General features: G+C 47.6%; 1 protein-coding gene and 2 long non-coding RNA genes across 35 annotated transcripts; 2 read left to right on the plus strand and 1 right to left on the minus strand.

Annotated features, from left to right (window-relative positions):
• The first annotated feature begins 25 nt into the window (after positions 1-25).
• LOC127925580 (uncharacterized) lies at positions 26-2,492 on the plus strand. Of its 29 annotated transcripts, none has more exons than XR_008121459.1 (7): positions 26-93; positions 582-926; positions 1,140-1,266; positions 1,489-1,635; positions 1,694-2,012; positions 2,100-2,186; positions 2,245-2,492. It is a non-coding gene; the product is annotated as an uncharacterized LOC127925580 (long non-coding RNA). The 29 variants fall into 29 exon arrangements; XR_008121465.1 differs by having other exon boundaries at positions 2,100-2,128; positions 2,274-2,492; XR_008121468.1 differs by having other exon boundaries at positions 2,100-2,128; positions 2,332-2,492.
• Positions 2,032-15,681, plus strand: LOC127925579 (RNA exonuclease 5-like). Its single transcript, XM_052510555.1, has 11 exons — positions 2,032-2,041; positions 2,501-2,608; positions 4,921-5,009; positions 5,793-5,908; positions 6,004-6,142; positions 7,184-7,278; positions 8,018-8,120; positions 8,338-8,435; positions 11,004-11,121; positions 11,410-11,523; positions 14,840-15,681. Exons 2-11 carry the CDS (start codon positions 2,581-2,583, stop codon positions 15,074-15,076), a joined length of 1,137 nt encoding a protein of 378 aa, XP_052366515.1. The 5' UTR covers positions 2,032-2,041; positions 2,501-2,580; the 3' UTR covers positions 15,077-15,681.
• On the minus strand, positions 8,436-10,997 carry LOC127925581 (uncharacterized). 5 transcript variants are annotated; one of them, XR_008121494.1, is made up of 4 exons: positions 9,687-10,997; positions 9,504-9,651; positions 9,358-9,431; positions 8,436-8,511 (listed from the first exon to the last, which is right to left on the minus strand). It is a non-coding gene; the product is annotated as an uncharacterized LOC127925581 (long non-coding RNA). The 5 variants fall into 5 exon arrangements; XR_008121496.1 differs by lacking the exon at positions 8,436-8,511 and adding an exon at positions 8,689-8,731 and having other exon boundaries at positions 9,358-9,394; positions 9,578-9,651; XR_008121495.1 differs by lacking the exon at positions 8,436-8,511 and adding an exon at positions 8,846-8,911 and having other exon boundaries at positions 9,578-9,651.
• Positions 15,682-17,266: the final 1,585 nt, after the last annotated feature.

The raw sequence follows: 17,266 nt of genomic DNA on the forward strand, positions 1-17,266 counted from the left end.
CAGGAAGCGATGATCGATCAGCAGCATGGAAACCTGGAAACGTGTGAGGCGACGCAGGAAATCTCCACAAAACAGATTCAACCCCACTACGAGGTATTGATCTTTATTTGCACTTAGTCACACTGTAACTTGTTGGTAGATTTCGGACATGCTTTACTGTATTTTTATTGTTTGCGTATGTATATGATTTGTTGTGGTTTTGTCAATAAAACAAGTCACGATCATTTCTCGTCGACCGAGTCGAGATGCAGTAGTGTAGAGTTTGATCCCCAGTAAAAAAAAAAAAAAACGGACAAGTCAACGACACAAAGAAGACTTATTAAATAAATGATGAAAGAAAATGTCATGGTATTTTATCACGGTTGGGACTGTTGCTAGGATATGATCGCTAGATGTATCTTCTGAAAACTCCGTTGACTGATTCAGGGTTTGATCCATAAGAGCAGGATTAATAAAGTAGCCAGCTAAACGAACTGTCCTATTCTGAAATAACTTGATATTTTCCAAAAGTAGACAAAGCTAGCCTGATATAATTGACTCTATAATAATAATTGACTGTCTTCACTCGGATCCATGTCCAGTTTGAGTCACAACAACGAGCCAACCAACACAGCTGCTGCCGTTCAGGAGAACTTGCTCTCAGAGCTACAACCTTCCTTCGTTCAACCTGAGTCTCCCCGTAAGCACATGGAGCCACAAGTCTGTCTCAAGAGAAAGAGGGAATCTTCCCCAACACCAGAGAGCAGTAAAAGAGTGAAAGAGACAGATGGTAACCGAGTTCCAGAGTCTGAGCACCGTTCCGGTTCCCGACCCCCGCGGCTCTCTCTGCCGTTTGACCGTCTCCAGGAACCGGTCACGTTGAAAGATCTGACGGAACTGCTTCAGTTTGCTGCTCTGGGGAACACCGGTGGGCTGAAACAACCCAGGTATGTTAGCTAGCTAGCTACAACAACAACAATAACAACAACAAACACCTCAACTTATTTTTAGATCAGAGTCTAGACTCTCGAGGCAATAACACTACTCCATAGAGATGGACGTCACACCACGACAGCAACAACAACAACATTATGGATATGTGGTGGACATGTGGATGGATAAGTGACAACATCAGTATTATTGTCTTGTACCTGTTTCAGTTGGTGTCGCCTCCACCACCAGAAGAATGTGTCAGGGGTGAACGTGATCCTTCTAGAAGGACTGAGCCAGGCCCACTTCTACAGACACTACCTGCACTTTAAACACCTCCGCACCAAGTACACCTCTGTAAGTCAAGGACCAAATGGCACCCTATTCCCTACATAGTGCACTACCTTTGACCTGACCCTATGGCATCCTATTCCCTACATAGTGCACTACCTTTGACCACAACCGTATGGGTCAGAAAGTAGTGCACTATGTAGGGAACAGGGTGACATCTGGGACACGGACTATGTCAGTCATATTGCATAAGATTCCACCGTGACATTCCCCCCCCTCTGACCTCAGAGACACAGTTATACTCCATCGCCTGGCAACATGGTTTCTGAAATATTTAGCAGTGAAGTTGTCAACAACAGTCCTACCGATGCGTTAGGAGACCAGAAGAGCGCTCAGCCAGAGGGAGGTATGTATGGGTAGCCCTGCCTGAGGGAGGTATGTATGGGTAGCTCAGCCAGAGGGAGGTATGTATGGGTAGCTCAGCCTGAGGGAGGTATGTATGGGTAGCTCAGCCAGAGGGAGGTATGTATGGGTAGCTCAGCCAGAGGGAGGTATGTATGGGTAGCTCAGCCAGAGGGAGGTATGTATGGGTAGCTCAGCCAGAGGGAGGTATGTATGGGTAGCTCAGCCAGAGGGAGGTATGTATGGGTAGCTCAGCCAGAGGGAGGTATGTATGGGTAGCCCTGCCTGAGGGAGGTATGTATGGGTAGCCCTGCCTGAGGGAGGTATGTATGGGTAGCCCTGCCTGAGGGAGGTATGTATGGGTAGCCCTGCCTGAGGGAGGTATGTATGGGTAGCCCTGCCTGAGGGAGGTATGTATGGGTAGCTCAGCCAGAGGGAGGTATGTATGGGTAGCCCTGCCTGAGGGAGGTATGTATGGGTAGCCCTGCCAGAGGGAGGTATGTATGGGTAGCCCTGCCTGAGGGAGGTATGTATGGGTAGCCCTGCCAGAGGGAGGTATGTATGGGTAGCCCTGCCTGAGGGAGGTATGTATGGGTAGCCCTGCCTGAGGGAGGTATGTATGGGTAGCCCTGCCAGAGGGAGGTATGTATGGGTAGCCCTGCCAGAGGGAGGTATGTATGGGTAGCCCTGCCTGAGGGAGGTATGTATGGGTAGCCCTGCCAGAGGGAGGTATGTATGGGTAGCCCTGCCTGAGGGAGGTATGTATGGGTAGCCCTGCCTGAGACTTAAACATCTGCCACTCTCGGCACAAGGAGGAATTTCCTCTTGGTCTATTTGTTAGGATGTTGATTTCCGGAGTGTGTTTTGTACCTGTGCGTGTGTGTGCGTGTGTGTGTAGGTCTGCAGTGGCACCCAGTGATCAGGAAGTTTGGTCTGGAGACCAGAGGGCTGACTGGATACCTCCTCACCCAGGAGGAGATGATCAAGGAACACTTCCCTGTCCGCGGTGAGACACACACACTGTACACTCACACACACACACACACACTGTACACTCACACACACCCACACACTGTACACACACACACACACTGTACACACTGTACACACACACACACACACACACACACACACACACACACACACACACACACACACACACACACACACACACACACACACACACACACACTGTACACTCACACACACACACTGTACACACACACTGGACACTCACACACACACACTGGACACTCACACACACACTGTACACTCACACACACACACTGGACACTCACACACACACACTGGACACTCACACACACTGGACACTCACACACACACACTGGACACTCACACACACACACTGGACACTCACACACACACACACACACACACACTGGACACTCACACGGACACTCACACACACACAGGACACTCACACACACACACACACACTGGACACTCACACACACACACTGGACACTCACACACACACACACACACACACTGGACACTCACACGGACACTCACACACACACACACACACACACTGGACACTCACACACACACACACTGGACACTCACACACTGGACACTCACACACTGGACACACACACACACACACTGGACACTCACACACTGGACACTCACACACTGGACACTCACACTCACACACTGGACACTCACACACACACACACTGGACACTCACACACACACTGGACACTCACACACACACTGGACACTCACACACACACACTGGACACTCACACACACACACTGGACACACACACACTCACTGGACACTCACACACACACTGGACACTCACACACACACACCCACACACACACTGGACACTCACACACACACTGGACACTCACACACACACTGGACACTCACACACACACTGGACACTCACACACACACACTGGACACTCACACACACACACACTGGACACTCACACACACACACACACACACACTGGACACTCACACGGACACTCACACACACACACACACACACACACACACACTGGACACTCACACACACACACACTGGACACTCACACACTGGACACTCACACACTGGACACACACACACACACACTGGACACTCACACACTGGACACTCACACACTGGACACTCACACACACACACTGGACACTCACACACACACTGGACACTCACACACACACTGGACACTCACACACACACACTGGACACTCACACACACACACTGGACACACACACACACACACACTGGACACTCACACACACACACACTGGACACTCACACACTGGACACTCACACACTGGACACTCACACACACACACACACTGGACACTCACACACACACACTGGACACTCACACACACACTGGACACTCACACACACACTGGACACTCACACACACACACTGGACACTCACACACACACTGGACACTCACACACACACTGGACACTCACACACACACACTGGACACTCACACACACACACTGGACACTCACACACACTGGACACTCACACACACACACTGGACACACACACACACACTGGACACTCACACACACACACACTGGACACTCACACACTGGACACACACACACTGGACACACACACACACACTGGACACTCCACACACACACTGGACACTCACACACACCGGACACTCACACACACACACTGGACACTCACACACACACTGGACACTCACACACACACACACACACACACACTGGACACACACACACACACTGGACACTCACACACACACTGGACACTCACACACACACACTGTACACTCACACACACTGGACACTCACACACACACACTGGACACTCACACACACTGTACACTCACACACACACACTGGACACTCACACACACACACTGGACACTCACACACACACTGGACACTCACACACACACACACACACACACACACACTGGACACACACACACACACTGGACACTCACACACACACTGGACACTCACACACACACTGGACACTCACACTGGACACTCACACACACACACTGGACACTCACTCACACACACTGTACACTCACACACACACACTGGACACTCACACACTGGACACTCACACACACACACACTGGACACTCACACACTGGACACTCACACACACACACACACACACACACTGGACACTCACACACACACACACTGGACACTCACACACACACACACTGGACACTCACACACTGGACACTCACACACACTGGACACTCACTCAGATCTCTCGCATGTCTCTCTCTCTCTCTCATGTCTCTCTCTGGTGTGTTTTCCAGGTATGCCTGGCAGTGAGGGGTTTGTGTGTACAGACAGTGACGACTGTGTGACTGACAGTAGTCCTCTCTATGGGCTGGACTGTGAGATGGTGAGGACACGACTGGGCTCTGGTTCAAAGTAGTGCACTATATATAGGGAATAGGGTGCCATAGGGCTCTGGTTCAAAGTAGTGCACTATATAGGGAATAGGGTGCCATAGGGCTCTGGTTCAAAGTAGTGCACTATATATAGGGAATAGGGTGCCATAGGGCTCTGGTTCAAAGTAGTGCACTATATATAGGGAATAGGGTGCCATAGGGCTCTGGTTCAAAGTAGTGCACTATATATAGGGAATAGGGTGCCATAGGGCTCTGGTTCAAAGTAGTGCACTATATATAGGGAATAGGGTGCCATAGGGCTCTGGTTCAAAGTAGTGCACTATATATAGGGAATAGGGTGCCATAGGGCTCTGGTTCAAAGTAGTGCACTATATATAGGGAATAGGGTGCCATAGGGCTCTGGTTCAAAGTAGTGCACTATATATAGGGAATAGGGTGCCATAGGGCTCTGGTTCAAAGTAGTGCACTATATATAGGGAATAGGGTGCCATAGGGCTCTGGTTCAAAGTAGTGCAGTATATATAGGGAATAGGGTGCCATTCATTGTGACATCCCATATTCATGTCATATCATTCATAGATTTGATTAACAGTAGATGAAACCTCCATTTTGTTCTCTAGTTATTGCTCGGTGTCTAACGTGTGTGTGTGTGTGTGTGTGTGTGTGTGTGTGTGTGTGTGTGTGTGTGTGTGTGTGTGTGTGTGTGTGTGTGTGTGTGTGTGTGTGTGTGTGTGTGTGTGTGTGTGTGTGTGTGTGTGTGTGTGTGTGTGTAGTGTCTGACAGAATGTGGCAACGAGCTGACACGCATCTCTCTAGTAGACAGCAGAGGGAGCTGTGTTCTGGACGAGCTGGTCAAACCTCCCAACCGCATCCTACACTACCTTACACAGTAAGCGGACTGTGTGTGTGTGTGTGTGTGTGTGTGTGTGTGTGTGCATGTTTGCTTCTCAATATCTGTACGTAACCTCTCCTCTCCCCTGATAGGTTCTCTGGTATCACCCGTGCAATGCTGCAGCCAATCACCACCACCCTGAGAGAAGTCCAATCAAAGCTCAAGAAAGTGTTGCCCCGGGACGCGGTCCTGGTTGGCCACTCCCTTGAGAACGACCTCGTGGCCCTGAACGTGAGTCGCCGTGGTTTTACCAACGTAGCCATGACGATAGTGGTTGCAATGGCAACTTGAAGCAATGCCCGAGGCCTGTTCAGGAGAATATAACATTACAGAACGTTCAGATAGAAATGTATGTTGTAGAACAGATATGACTGTCAGGTAGAATAGGAATCATGTCAAATCTATTAATTTCTATCTGGAATATATAGGTCATATTCACTGGGAACTTAACGGGCCAAAACGAGGAAGGACCGAACTGAATTTGTCAAATAAGAAACCCTTGTTTTTTGTTTTCCATTGAAAAGCGTTTTGCTACTGTATTAGATCCGGTCTCGTCTCAGCTGACCCCTGACCTCAAAACCCCTGATCTGTGACCTGTTGTCTCGCGTCAGCTGACCCCTGACCTCAAAACCCCTCATCTGTGACCTGTTGTCTCGTCTCAGCTGACCCCTGACCTCAAAACCCCTCATCTGTGACCTGTTGTCTCGCGTCAGCTGACCCCTGACCTCAAAACCCCTCATCTGTGACCTGTTGTCTCGTCTCAGCTGACCCCTGACCTCAAAACCCCTCATCTGTGACCTGTTGTCTCGTCTCAGCTGACCCCTGACCTCAAAACCTCTCATCTGTGACCTGTTGTCTCGTCTCAGCTGACCCCTGACCTCAAAACCCCTGATCTGTGACCTGTTGTCTCGCGTCAGCTGACCCCTGACCTCAAAACCCCTCATCTGTGACCTGTTGTCTCGTCTCAGCTGACCCCTGACCTCAACCCCTCATCTGTGACCTGTAGTCTCGTCTCAGCTGACCCCTGACCTCAAAACCCCTCATCTGTGACCTGTTGTCTCGCGTCAGCTGACCCCTGACCTCAAAACCCCTCATCTGTGACCTGTTGTCTCATCTCAGCTGACCCCTGACCTCAAAACCTCTCATCTGTGACCTGTTGTCTCGTCTCAGCTGACCCCTGACCTCAAAACCCCTCATCTGTGACCTGTTGTCTCAGCTGACCCCTGACCTCTAAGCCCCTGACCTGTGACCTGTTGTGTTGTCTCCTCCCAGCTGATCCACCCCCATGTGATTGACACCTCCCTGCTGTACAGGAGAGAGTTTGGACGGAGGTTTAAACTCAAGGTGCTGGCTGAGACCGTGCTCAAGTGAGTTCACAACACACACACACTGACAACACACACACACACACTGACGACACACACTGACAACACACACACACGCTGACGACACACACTGACAACACACACACACACACACACACACACACACACACACACACACACACACACACACAGAGACAACACACACACTGACAACACACTGACGACACACACTGACAACACGCTGACGACACACACTGACAACACGCTGACGACACACACTGACAACACACACACTGACCACACACACACTGACCACACACACACACACACTGACAACACACACACACTGACCACACACACACACACACACACACACTGACAACACACACACACTGACACACACACACACACACACACTGACGACACACACACACACACTGACACACACACACACACACACTGACGACACACACACACACACACACTGACGACACACACTAACAACACACCGCTGTGCTTCATAATAGGTAGGAACTGCAGCATGGTGTTTGTGTGTGTTTCTGCTCTGGGGGTTTTCCCCTAGGTGCAGATCTAGGATCAGCTTCCCCTCCCTAATCCTAACCTTAACTATTAGTGGGGGTTCCCCTATAGGTACAGATCTAGGATCAGCTTCCCCCTCCCCTAATCCTAACCTTACCCATTAGTTGAGGACAATGCTGAACTGACCCAAGATCAGTGTCTAGGGGCAACTTCACCCAACTCTTATGTTTGTGACCCACAGGAAGCAGATCCAGACGGAGGAGAGGAAAGGTCATGACCCCACAGAGGACGCCCAGGCTGCCCTGGAACTGGCCCAGTACTTCATACACACTGGTCCACGACAGGTACGACACACACACTGGACCACGACAGGTATGACACACACACTGGACCACGATACACACACACTGGACCACGACACACACACACACTGGACCACGACACACACACACACTGGACCACGACACACACATACTGGACCACGACACACACACACACTGGACCACGATAGGTACACACACAGACTCCCAGGCTGAGTAATCAGTGTGTGTTCTGTATCAGGTAGTGGAGCTGTATTGTAAAGAGCTGTGGGGTTGGAGTCCTACCATGTACCAGCCTCCTGTCAACAGAGCAACATCTACACACAACAACAACAACAGGTACGACCAACAAACCCTTCCCCTCTTTTCCATATGTGGTTCCTCTTGTATTAGCCTGGAGGCGAAATAAACACACCTGTTTAGGAGAGGTGCTGGCTAGGGGAGTAGAACACCTGTTTAGGAGAGGTGCTGGCTATGGGAGTAGAACACCTGTTTAGGAGAGGTGCTGGCTAGGGAGTAGAACACCTGTTTAGGAGAGGTGCTGGCTAGGGGAGTAGAACACCTGTTTAGGAGAGGTGCTGGCTAGGGAGGAGAACACCTGTTTAGGAGAGGTGCTGGCTAGCGGAGTAGAACACCTGTTTAGAGAGGTGCTGGCTAGGGAGGAGAACACCTGTTTAGGAGAGGTGCTGGCTAGGGAGTAGAACACCTGTTTAGGAGAGGTGCTGGCTAGGGAGTAGAACACCTGTTTAGAGAGGTGCTGGCTAGGGGAGTAGAACACCTGTTTAGGAGAGGTGCTGGCTAGCAGAGTAGAACACCTGTTTAGGAGAGGTGCTGGCTAGCAGAGTAGAACACCTGTTTAGGAGAGGTGCTGGCTAGCAGAGTAGAACACCTGTTTAGGAGAGGTGCTGGCTAGCAGAGTAGAACACCTGTTTAGGAGAGGTGCTGGCTGGCAGAGTAGAACACCTGTTTAGGAGAGGTGCTGGCTAGGGAGAGAACACCTGTTTAGGAGAGGTGCTGGCTAGCAGAGGAGAACACCTGTTTAGGAGAGGTGCTGGCTAGGTAGAACACCTGTTTAGGAGAGGTGCTGGCTAGGCAGTAGAACACCTGTTTAGGAGAGGTGCTGGCTAGGGAGTAGAACACCTGTTTAGGAGAGGTGCTGGCTAGCAGAGTAGAACACCTGTTTAGGAGAGTGTGCTGGCTGTTTAGGAGAGGTGGGAGTAGAACACCTGTTTAGGAGAGGTGCTGGCTGGGAGTAGAACACCTGTTTAGGAGAGGTGCTGGCTAGGGGAGGAGAACACCTGTTTAGGAGAGGTGCTGGCTAGGGGAGGAGAACACCTGTTTAGGAGAGGTGCTGGCTAGGGAGTAGAACACCTGTTTAGGAGAGGTGCTGGCTAGGGAGTAGAACACCTGTTTAGGAGAGGTGCTGGCTAGGGGAGTAGAACACCTGTTTAGGAGAGGTGCTGGCTGGCAGAGTAGAACACCTGTTTAGGAGAGGTGCTGGCTAGGGGAGTAGAACACCTGTTTAGGAGAGGTGCTGGCTAGCAGAGTAGAACACCTGTTTAGGAGAGGTGCTGGCTAGGAGTAGAACACCTGTTTAGGAGAGGTGCTGGCTAGGGGAGGAGAACACCTGTTTAGGAGAGGTGCTGGCTAGCAGAGTAGAACACCTGTTTAGGAGAGGTGCTGGCTAGGGGAGTAGAACACCTGTTTAGGAGAGGTGCTGGCTAGGGGAGTAGAACACCTGTTTAGGAGAGGTGCTGGCTAGGGGAGTAGAACACCTGGAAAAGGGTGATGAAGAGCTCGTCTGTGTAAATGGTTATTAAAGGATCTGAGCATCTGAGCTCCTTGAGTGTCTCTCATTTCTCTCTCGTAGTAACAACACTGCTGTAGCTCTCTCAGGTTTGAGTGTGTCTCTCATTTCTCTCTCGTAGTAACAACACTACTGTAGCTCTCTCAGGTTTGAGTGTGTCTCTCATTTCTCTCTCGTAGTAACAACACTACTGTAGCTCTCTCAGGTTTGAGTGTGTCTCTCATTTCTCTCTCGTAGTAACAACACTACTGTAGCTCTCTCAGGTTTGAGTGTGTCTCATTTCTCTCTCGTAGTAACAACACTACTGTAGCTCTCTCAGGTTTGAGTGTGTCTCATTTCTCTCTCGTAGTAACAACACTACTGTAGCTCTCTCAGGTTTGAGTGTCTCATTTCTCTCTCGTAGTAACAACACTGCTGTAGCTCTCTCAGGTTTGAGTGTCTCTCATTTCTCTCTCGTAGTAACAACACTGCTGTAGCTCTCTCAGGTTTGAGTGTGTCTCATTTCTCTCTCGTAGTAACAACACTACTGTAGCTCTCTCAGGTTTTAGTGTGTCTCTCATTTCTCTCTCGTAGTAACAACACTACTGTAGCTCTCTCAGGTTTGAGTGTGTCTCATTTCTCTCTCGTAGTAACAACACTACTGTAGCTCTCTCAGGTTTTAGTGTGTCTCATTTCTCTCTCGTAGTAACAACACTACTGTAGCTCTCTCAGGTTTGAGTGTGTCTCATTTCTCTCTCGTAGTAACAACACTACTGTAGCTCTCTCAGGTTTGAGTGTCTCATTTCTCTCTCGTAGTAACAACACTGCTGTAGCTCTCTCAGGTTTGAGTGTCTCTCATTTCTCTCTCGTAGTAACAACACTGCTGTAGCTCTCTCAGGTTTGAGTGTGTCTCTCATTTCTCTCTCGTAGTAACAACACTGCTGTAGCTCTCTCAGGTTTGAGTGTGTCTCTCATTTCTCTCTCGTAGTAACAACACTACTGTAGCTCTCTCAGGTTTGAGTGTGTCTCTCATTTCTCTCTCGTAGTAACAACACTGCTGTAGCTCTCTCAGGTTTGAGTGTGTCTCTCATTTCTCTCTCGTAGTAACAACACTACTGTAGCTCTCTCAGGTTCGCCGAGGCCCTGAAGAGTTCTGGCCAATCAGCTGTGTTTATAGGGAAGCGTGCTGACAACACCCTGGATCTGTCCAATCAGCAGTGGCACAGCTCAGACAGAGAGGTGAGACGCGTGATGGGTAAGGGGCTCCCATGGAGCTCAGTTGGTAGAGCATGGCACTTGCAACACACCAGGGTTGTGGGTTCGATTCCCACTGGGGAACAGTTTGAAAAAGTAGCCTAACCCGCCTAACCTCCAACCCACCTCCTAAACCCTCCACCCTACCTCCTAAACCCTCCACCCTACCTCCTAAACCCTCCACCCTACCTCCTAAACCCTCCACCCTACCTCCAACCCTCCACCCTACCTCCTAAACCCTCCACCCTAACTATCCCTCATTCTCTCCTCCAGGTCTTGTCTTCCTTTAAAAGAGGACTAGACTCTCACTCGTTCAGCGTTGTCCAGTTGTCTTCCTTCTCTGACCATCTGAAGGCTATGATCTCTACTGACCAGCACTACCACACGGTATGAATCTGTCTACCTCTGTCTGTCATATCTATCACTACCACACAGTATGAATCTGTCTACCTCTATCATATCTATCACTACCACACAGTATGAATCTGTCTACCTCTATCATATCTATCACTACCACACAGTATGAATCTGTCTACCTCTATCATATCTATCACTACCACACAGTATGAATCTGTCTACCTCTATCATATCTATCACTACCACACAGTATGAATCTGTCTACCTCTCTGTCTATCATATCTATCACTACCACACAGTATGAATCTGTCTACCTCTATCATATCTATCACTACCACACAGTATGAATCTGTCTACCTCTATCATATCTATCACTACCACACAGTATGAATCTGTCTACCTCTATCATATCTATCACTACCACACAGTATGAATCTGTCTACCTCTATCATATCTATCACTACCACACAGTATGAATCTGTCTACCTCTCTGTCTGTCATATCTATCACTACCACACAGTATGAATCTGTCTACCTCTATCATATCTATCACTACCACACGGTATGAATCTGTCTACCTCTCTGTCTGTCATATCTATCACTACCACACAGTATGAATCTGTCTACCTCTATCATATCTATCACTACCACACAGTATGAATCTGTCTACCTCTATCATATCTATCACTACCACACAGTATGAATCTGTCTACCTCTATCATATCTATCACTACCACACGGTATGAATCTGTCTACCTCTATCATATCTATCACTACCACACAGTATGAATCTGTCTACCTCTATCATATCTATCACTACCACACAGTATGAATCTGTCTACCTCTCTGTCTGTCATATCTATCACTACCACACAGTATGAATCTGTCTACCTCTATCATATCTATCACTACCACACAGTATGAATCTGTCTACCTCTATCATATCTATCACTACCACACAGTATGAATCTGTCTACCTCTATCATATCTATCACTACCACACAGTATGAATCTGTCTACCTCTATCATATCTATCACTACCACACGGTATGAATCTGTCTACCTCTATCATATCTATCACTACCACACAGTATGAATCTGTCTACCTCTATCATATCTATCACTACCACACAGTATGAATCTGTCTACCTCTATCATATCTATCACTACCACACAGTATGAATCTGTCTACCTCTATCATATCTATCACTACCACACAGTATGAATCTGTCTACCTCTATCATATCTATCACTACCACACGGTATGAATCTGTCTACCTCTATCATATCTATCACTACCACACGGTATGAATCTGTCTACCTCTATCATATCTATCACTACCACACAGTATGAATCTGTCTACCTCTATCATATCTATCACTACCACACAGTATGAATCTGTCTACCTCTATCATATCTATCACTACCACATGGTATGAATCTGTCTACCTCTATCATATCTATCACTACCACACGGTATGAATCTGTCTACCTCTATCATATCTATCACTACCACACAGTATGAATCTGTCTACCTCTATCATATCTATCACTACCACACGGTATGAATCTGTCTACCTCTATCATATCTATCACTACCACACGGTATGAATCTGTCTACCTCTATCATATCTATCACTACCACACGGTATGAATCTGTCTACCTCTATCATATCTATCACTACCACACGGTATGAATCTGTCTACCTCTATCATATCTATCACTACCACACAGTATGAATCTGTCTACCTCTCTGTCTGTCATATCTATCACTACCACACAGTATGAATCTGTCTACTCTGTCTATCATATCTATCACTACCACACGGTATGAATCTGTCTACCTCTATCATATCTATCACTACCACACGGTATGAATCTGTCTACCTCTCTGTCTATCATATCTATCACTACCACACAGTATGAATCTGTCTACTCTGTCTATCATATCTATCACTACCACACAGTATGAATCTGTCTACCTCTATCATATCTATCACTACCACACAGTATGAATCTGTCTACCTCTATCATATCTATCACTACCACACAGTATGAATCTGTCTACCTCTCTGTCTATCATATCTATCACTACCACACAGTATGAATCTGTCTACCTCTATCATATCTATCACTACCACACAGTATGAATCTGTCTACCTCTATCATATCTATCACTACCACACGGTATGAATCTGTCTACCTCTGTCTGTCATATCTATCACTACCACACAGTATGAATCTGTCTACCTCTATCATATCTATCACTACCACACAGTATGAATCTGTCTACCTCTATCATATCTATCACTACCACACAGTATGAATCTGTCTACCTCTCTGTCTATCATATCTATCACTACCACACAGTATGAATCTGTCTACCTCTATCATATCTATCACTACCACACAGTATGAATCTGTCTACCTCTCTGTCTGTCATATCTATCACTACCACACAGTATGAATCTGTCTACCTCTATCATATCTATCACTACCACACAGTATGAATCTGTCTACCTCTATCATATCTATCACTACCACACGGTATGAATCTGTCTACCTCTATCATATCTATCATATAATGACTTGTTATGACTTCATATCTATCCTAACACGGTATGGGCGTCTAACTGTATATCTATCACTAGTCCTGTTGATGTTATGACTATCATACCAACAGTATGAACTGTATACTGAACTAGTCCTGTTGGATGTTATGATATTTATATTCCAATAGGGGCGCTAACTGTATACTGAACTAGTCCTGTTGATGTTATGACTTTATATTCCAATAGGGGGGCGCTAACTGTATACTGAACTAGTCCTTTTGGATGTTATGACTATATTCCAATAGGGGCGCTAACTGTATACTGAACTAGTCCTTTTGGATGTTATGACTATATTCCAATAGGGGCGCTAACTGTATACTGAACTAGTCCTGTTGGATGTTATGACTTTATATTCCAATAGGGGCGCTAACTGTATACTGAACTAGTCCTTTTGGATGTTATGACTATATTCCAATAGGGGCGCTAACTGTATACTGAACTAGTCCTGTTGGATGTTATGACTTTATATTCCAATAGGGCGCTAACTGTATACTGAACTAGTCCTGTTGGATGTTATGACTTTATATTCCAATAGGGCGCTAACTGTATACTGAACTAGTCCTGTTGGATGTTATGACTTTATATTCCAATAGGGGGCGCTAACTGTATACTGAACTAGTCCTGTTGGATGTTATGACTTTATATTCCAATAGGGGGCGCTAACTGTATACATGTTGATGTCATATCTCTCTTAATGAACTTTGTATGTGCGTGTCTTGTCGTGTGTTCCAGATGTCTCAGCGTATGAGAGAGATGTGTGTGGTGTTTGCAGGGCCGTTGCCTAGCGACTACACAGAGAGGGCTGTGAGGAGGCTGTTCAGCAGCTGTGGAACCGTACGAGCTGTCAAGCTGTTGAACGCTACTCAGAGGGTACGTGACCAGAAATCAGAAGCCATAAAGCGTCACAGTAGAGCTGATCTAGGATCAGGTCCCCCTTGTCCATTCATTACCACAGTAGAGCTGATCTAGGATCAGGTCCCCCTTGTCCATTCATTACCACAGTAGAGCTGATCTAGGATCAGGTCCCCCTTGTCCATTCATTACCACAGTAGAGCTGATCTAGGATCAGGTCCCCCTTGTCCATTCATTACCACAGTAGAGCTGATCTAGGATCAGGTCCCCCTTGTCCATTCATTACCACAGTAGAGCAGATCTAGGATCAGGTCCCCCTTGTCCATTCATTACCACAGTAGAGCTGATCTAGGATCAGGTCCCCCTTGTCCATTCATTACCACAGTAGAGCTGATCTAGGATCAGGTCCCCCTTGTCCATTCGTTACCACAGTAGAGCTGATCTAGGATCAGGTCCCCCTTGTCCATTCGTTACCACAGTAGAGCTGATCTAGGATCAGGTCCCCCTTGTCCATTCATTACCACAGTAGAGCTGATCTAGGATCAGGTCCCCCTTGTCCATTCATTACCACAGTAGAGCTGATCTAGGATCAGGTCCCCCTTGTCCATTCATTACCACAGTCGAGCTGATCTAGGATCAGGTCCCCCTTGTCCATTCGTTACCACAGTAGAGCTGATCTAGGATCAGGTCCCCCTTGTCCATTCATTACCACAGTAGAGCTGATCTAGGATCAGGTCCCCTTGTCCATTCGTTACCAAATCAAAATCAAATCAAATCAAATTTTATTTGTCACATACACATGGTTAGCAGATGTTAAATGCGAGTGTAGCGAAATGCTTGTGCTTCTAGTTCCGACAATGCAGTGATAACCAACAAGTAATCTAACTAACAATTCCAAAACTACTGTCTTATACACAGTGTAAGGGGATAAGGAACATGTACATAAGGATATATGAATGAGTGATGGTACAGAGCAGCATACAGTAGATGGTATCGAGTACAGTATATACATATGAGATGAGTGTGTAGACAAAGTAAACAAAGTGGCATAGTTAAAGTGGCTAGTGATACATGTGTTACATAAGGATGCAGTCGATAATGTAGAGTACAGTATATACATATGCATATGAGATGAATAATGTAGGGTAAGTAACATTATATAAGGTAGCATTGTTTAAAGTGGCTAGTGATATATTTACATAATTTCCCATTAATTTCCATTATTAAAATGGCTGGAGTTGGGTCAGTGTCAATGACAGTGTGTTGGCAGCAGCCACTCAATGTTAGTGGTGGCTGTTTAACAGTCTGATGGCCTTGAGATAGAAGCTGTTTTTCAGTCTCTCGGTCCCAGCTTTGATGCACCTGTACTGACCTCGCCTTCTGGATGATAGCGGGGTGAACAGGCAGTGGTTCGGGTGGTTGATGTCCTTGATGATCTTTATGGCCTTCCTGTAACAACGGGTGGTGTAGGTGTCCTGGAGGGCAGGTAGTTTGCCCCGGTGATGCGTTGTGCAGTCCTCACTACCCTCTGGAGAGCCTTACGGTTGAGGGCGGAGCAGTTGCCGTACCAGGCGGTGATACAGCCTGCCAGGATGCTCTCGATTGTGCATCTGTAGAAGTTTGTGAGTGCTTTTGGTGACAAGCCGAATTTCTTCAGCCTCCTGAGGTTGAATAGGCGCTGCTGCGCCTTCTTCACGACGCTGTCAGTGTGAGTGGAGCAATTCAGTTTGTCTGTGATGTGTATGCCGAGGAACTTAAAACTAGCTACCCTCTCCACTACTGTTCCATCGATGTGGATAGGGGGGTGTTCCCTCTGCTGTTTCCTGAAGTCCACAATCATCTCCTTAGTTTTGTTGACGTTGAGTGTGAGGTTATTTTCCTGACACCACACTCCGAGGGCCCTCACCTCCTCCCTGTAGGCCGTCTCGTCGTTGTTGGTAATCAAGCCTACCACTGTTGTGTCGTCCGCAAACTTGATGATTGAGTTGGAGGCGTGCGTGGCCACGCTGTCGTGGGTGAACAGGGAGTACAGGAGAGGGCTCAGAACGCACCCTTGTGGGGCCCCCGTGTTGAGGATCAGCGGGAGGAGATGTTGTTGCCTACCCTCACCACCTGGGGGCGGCCCGTCAGGAAGTCCAGTACCCAGTTGCACAGGGCGGGGTCGAGACCCAGGGTCTCGAGCTTGATGGCGAGCTTGGAGGGTACTATGGTGTTGAATGCCGAGCTGTAGTCGATGAACAGCATTCTCACATAGGTATTCCTCTTGTCCAGGTGGGTTAGGGCAGTGTGCAGTGTGGTTCTACTACT

Source organism: Oncorhynchus keta, unplaced genomic scaffold (genome assembly GCF_023373465.1).
Source record: "Oncorhynchus keta strain PuntledgeMale-10-30-2019 unplaced genomic scaffold, Oket_V2 Un_contig_5888_pilon_pilon, whole genome shotgun sequence".
Classification (NCBI taxonomy): domain Eukaryota; kingdom Metazoa; phylum Chordata; class Actinopteri; order Salmoniformes; family Salmonidae; genus Oncorhynchus; species Oncorhynchus keta.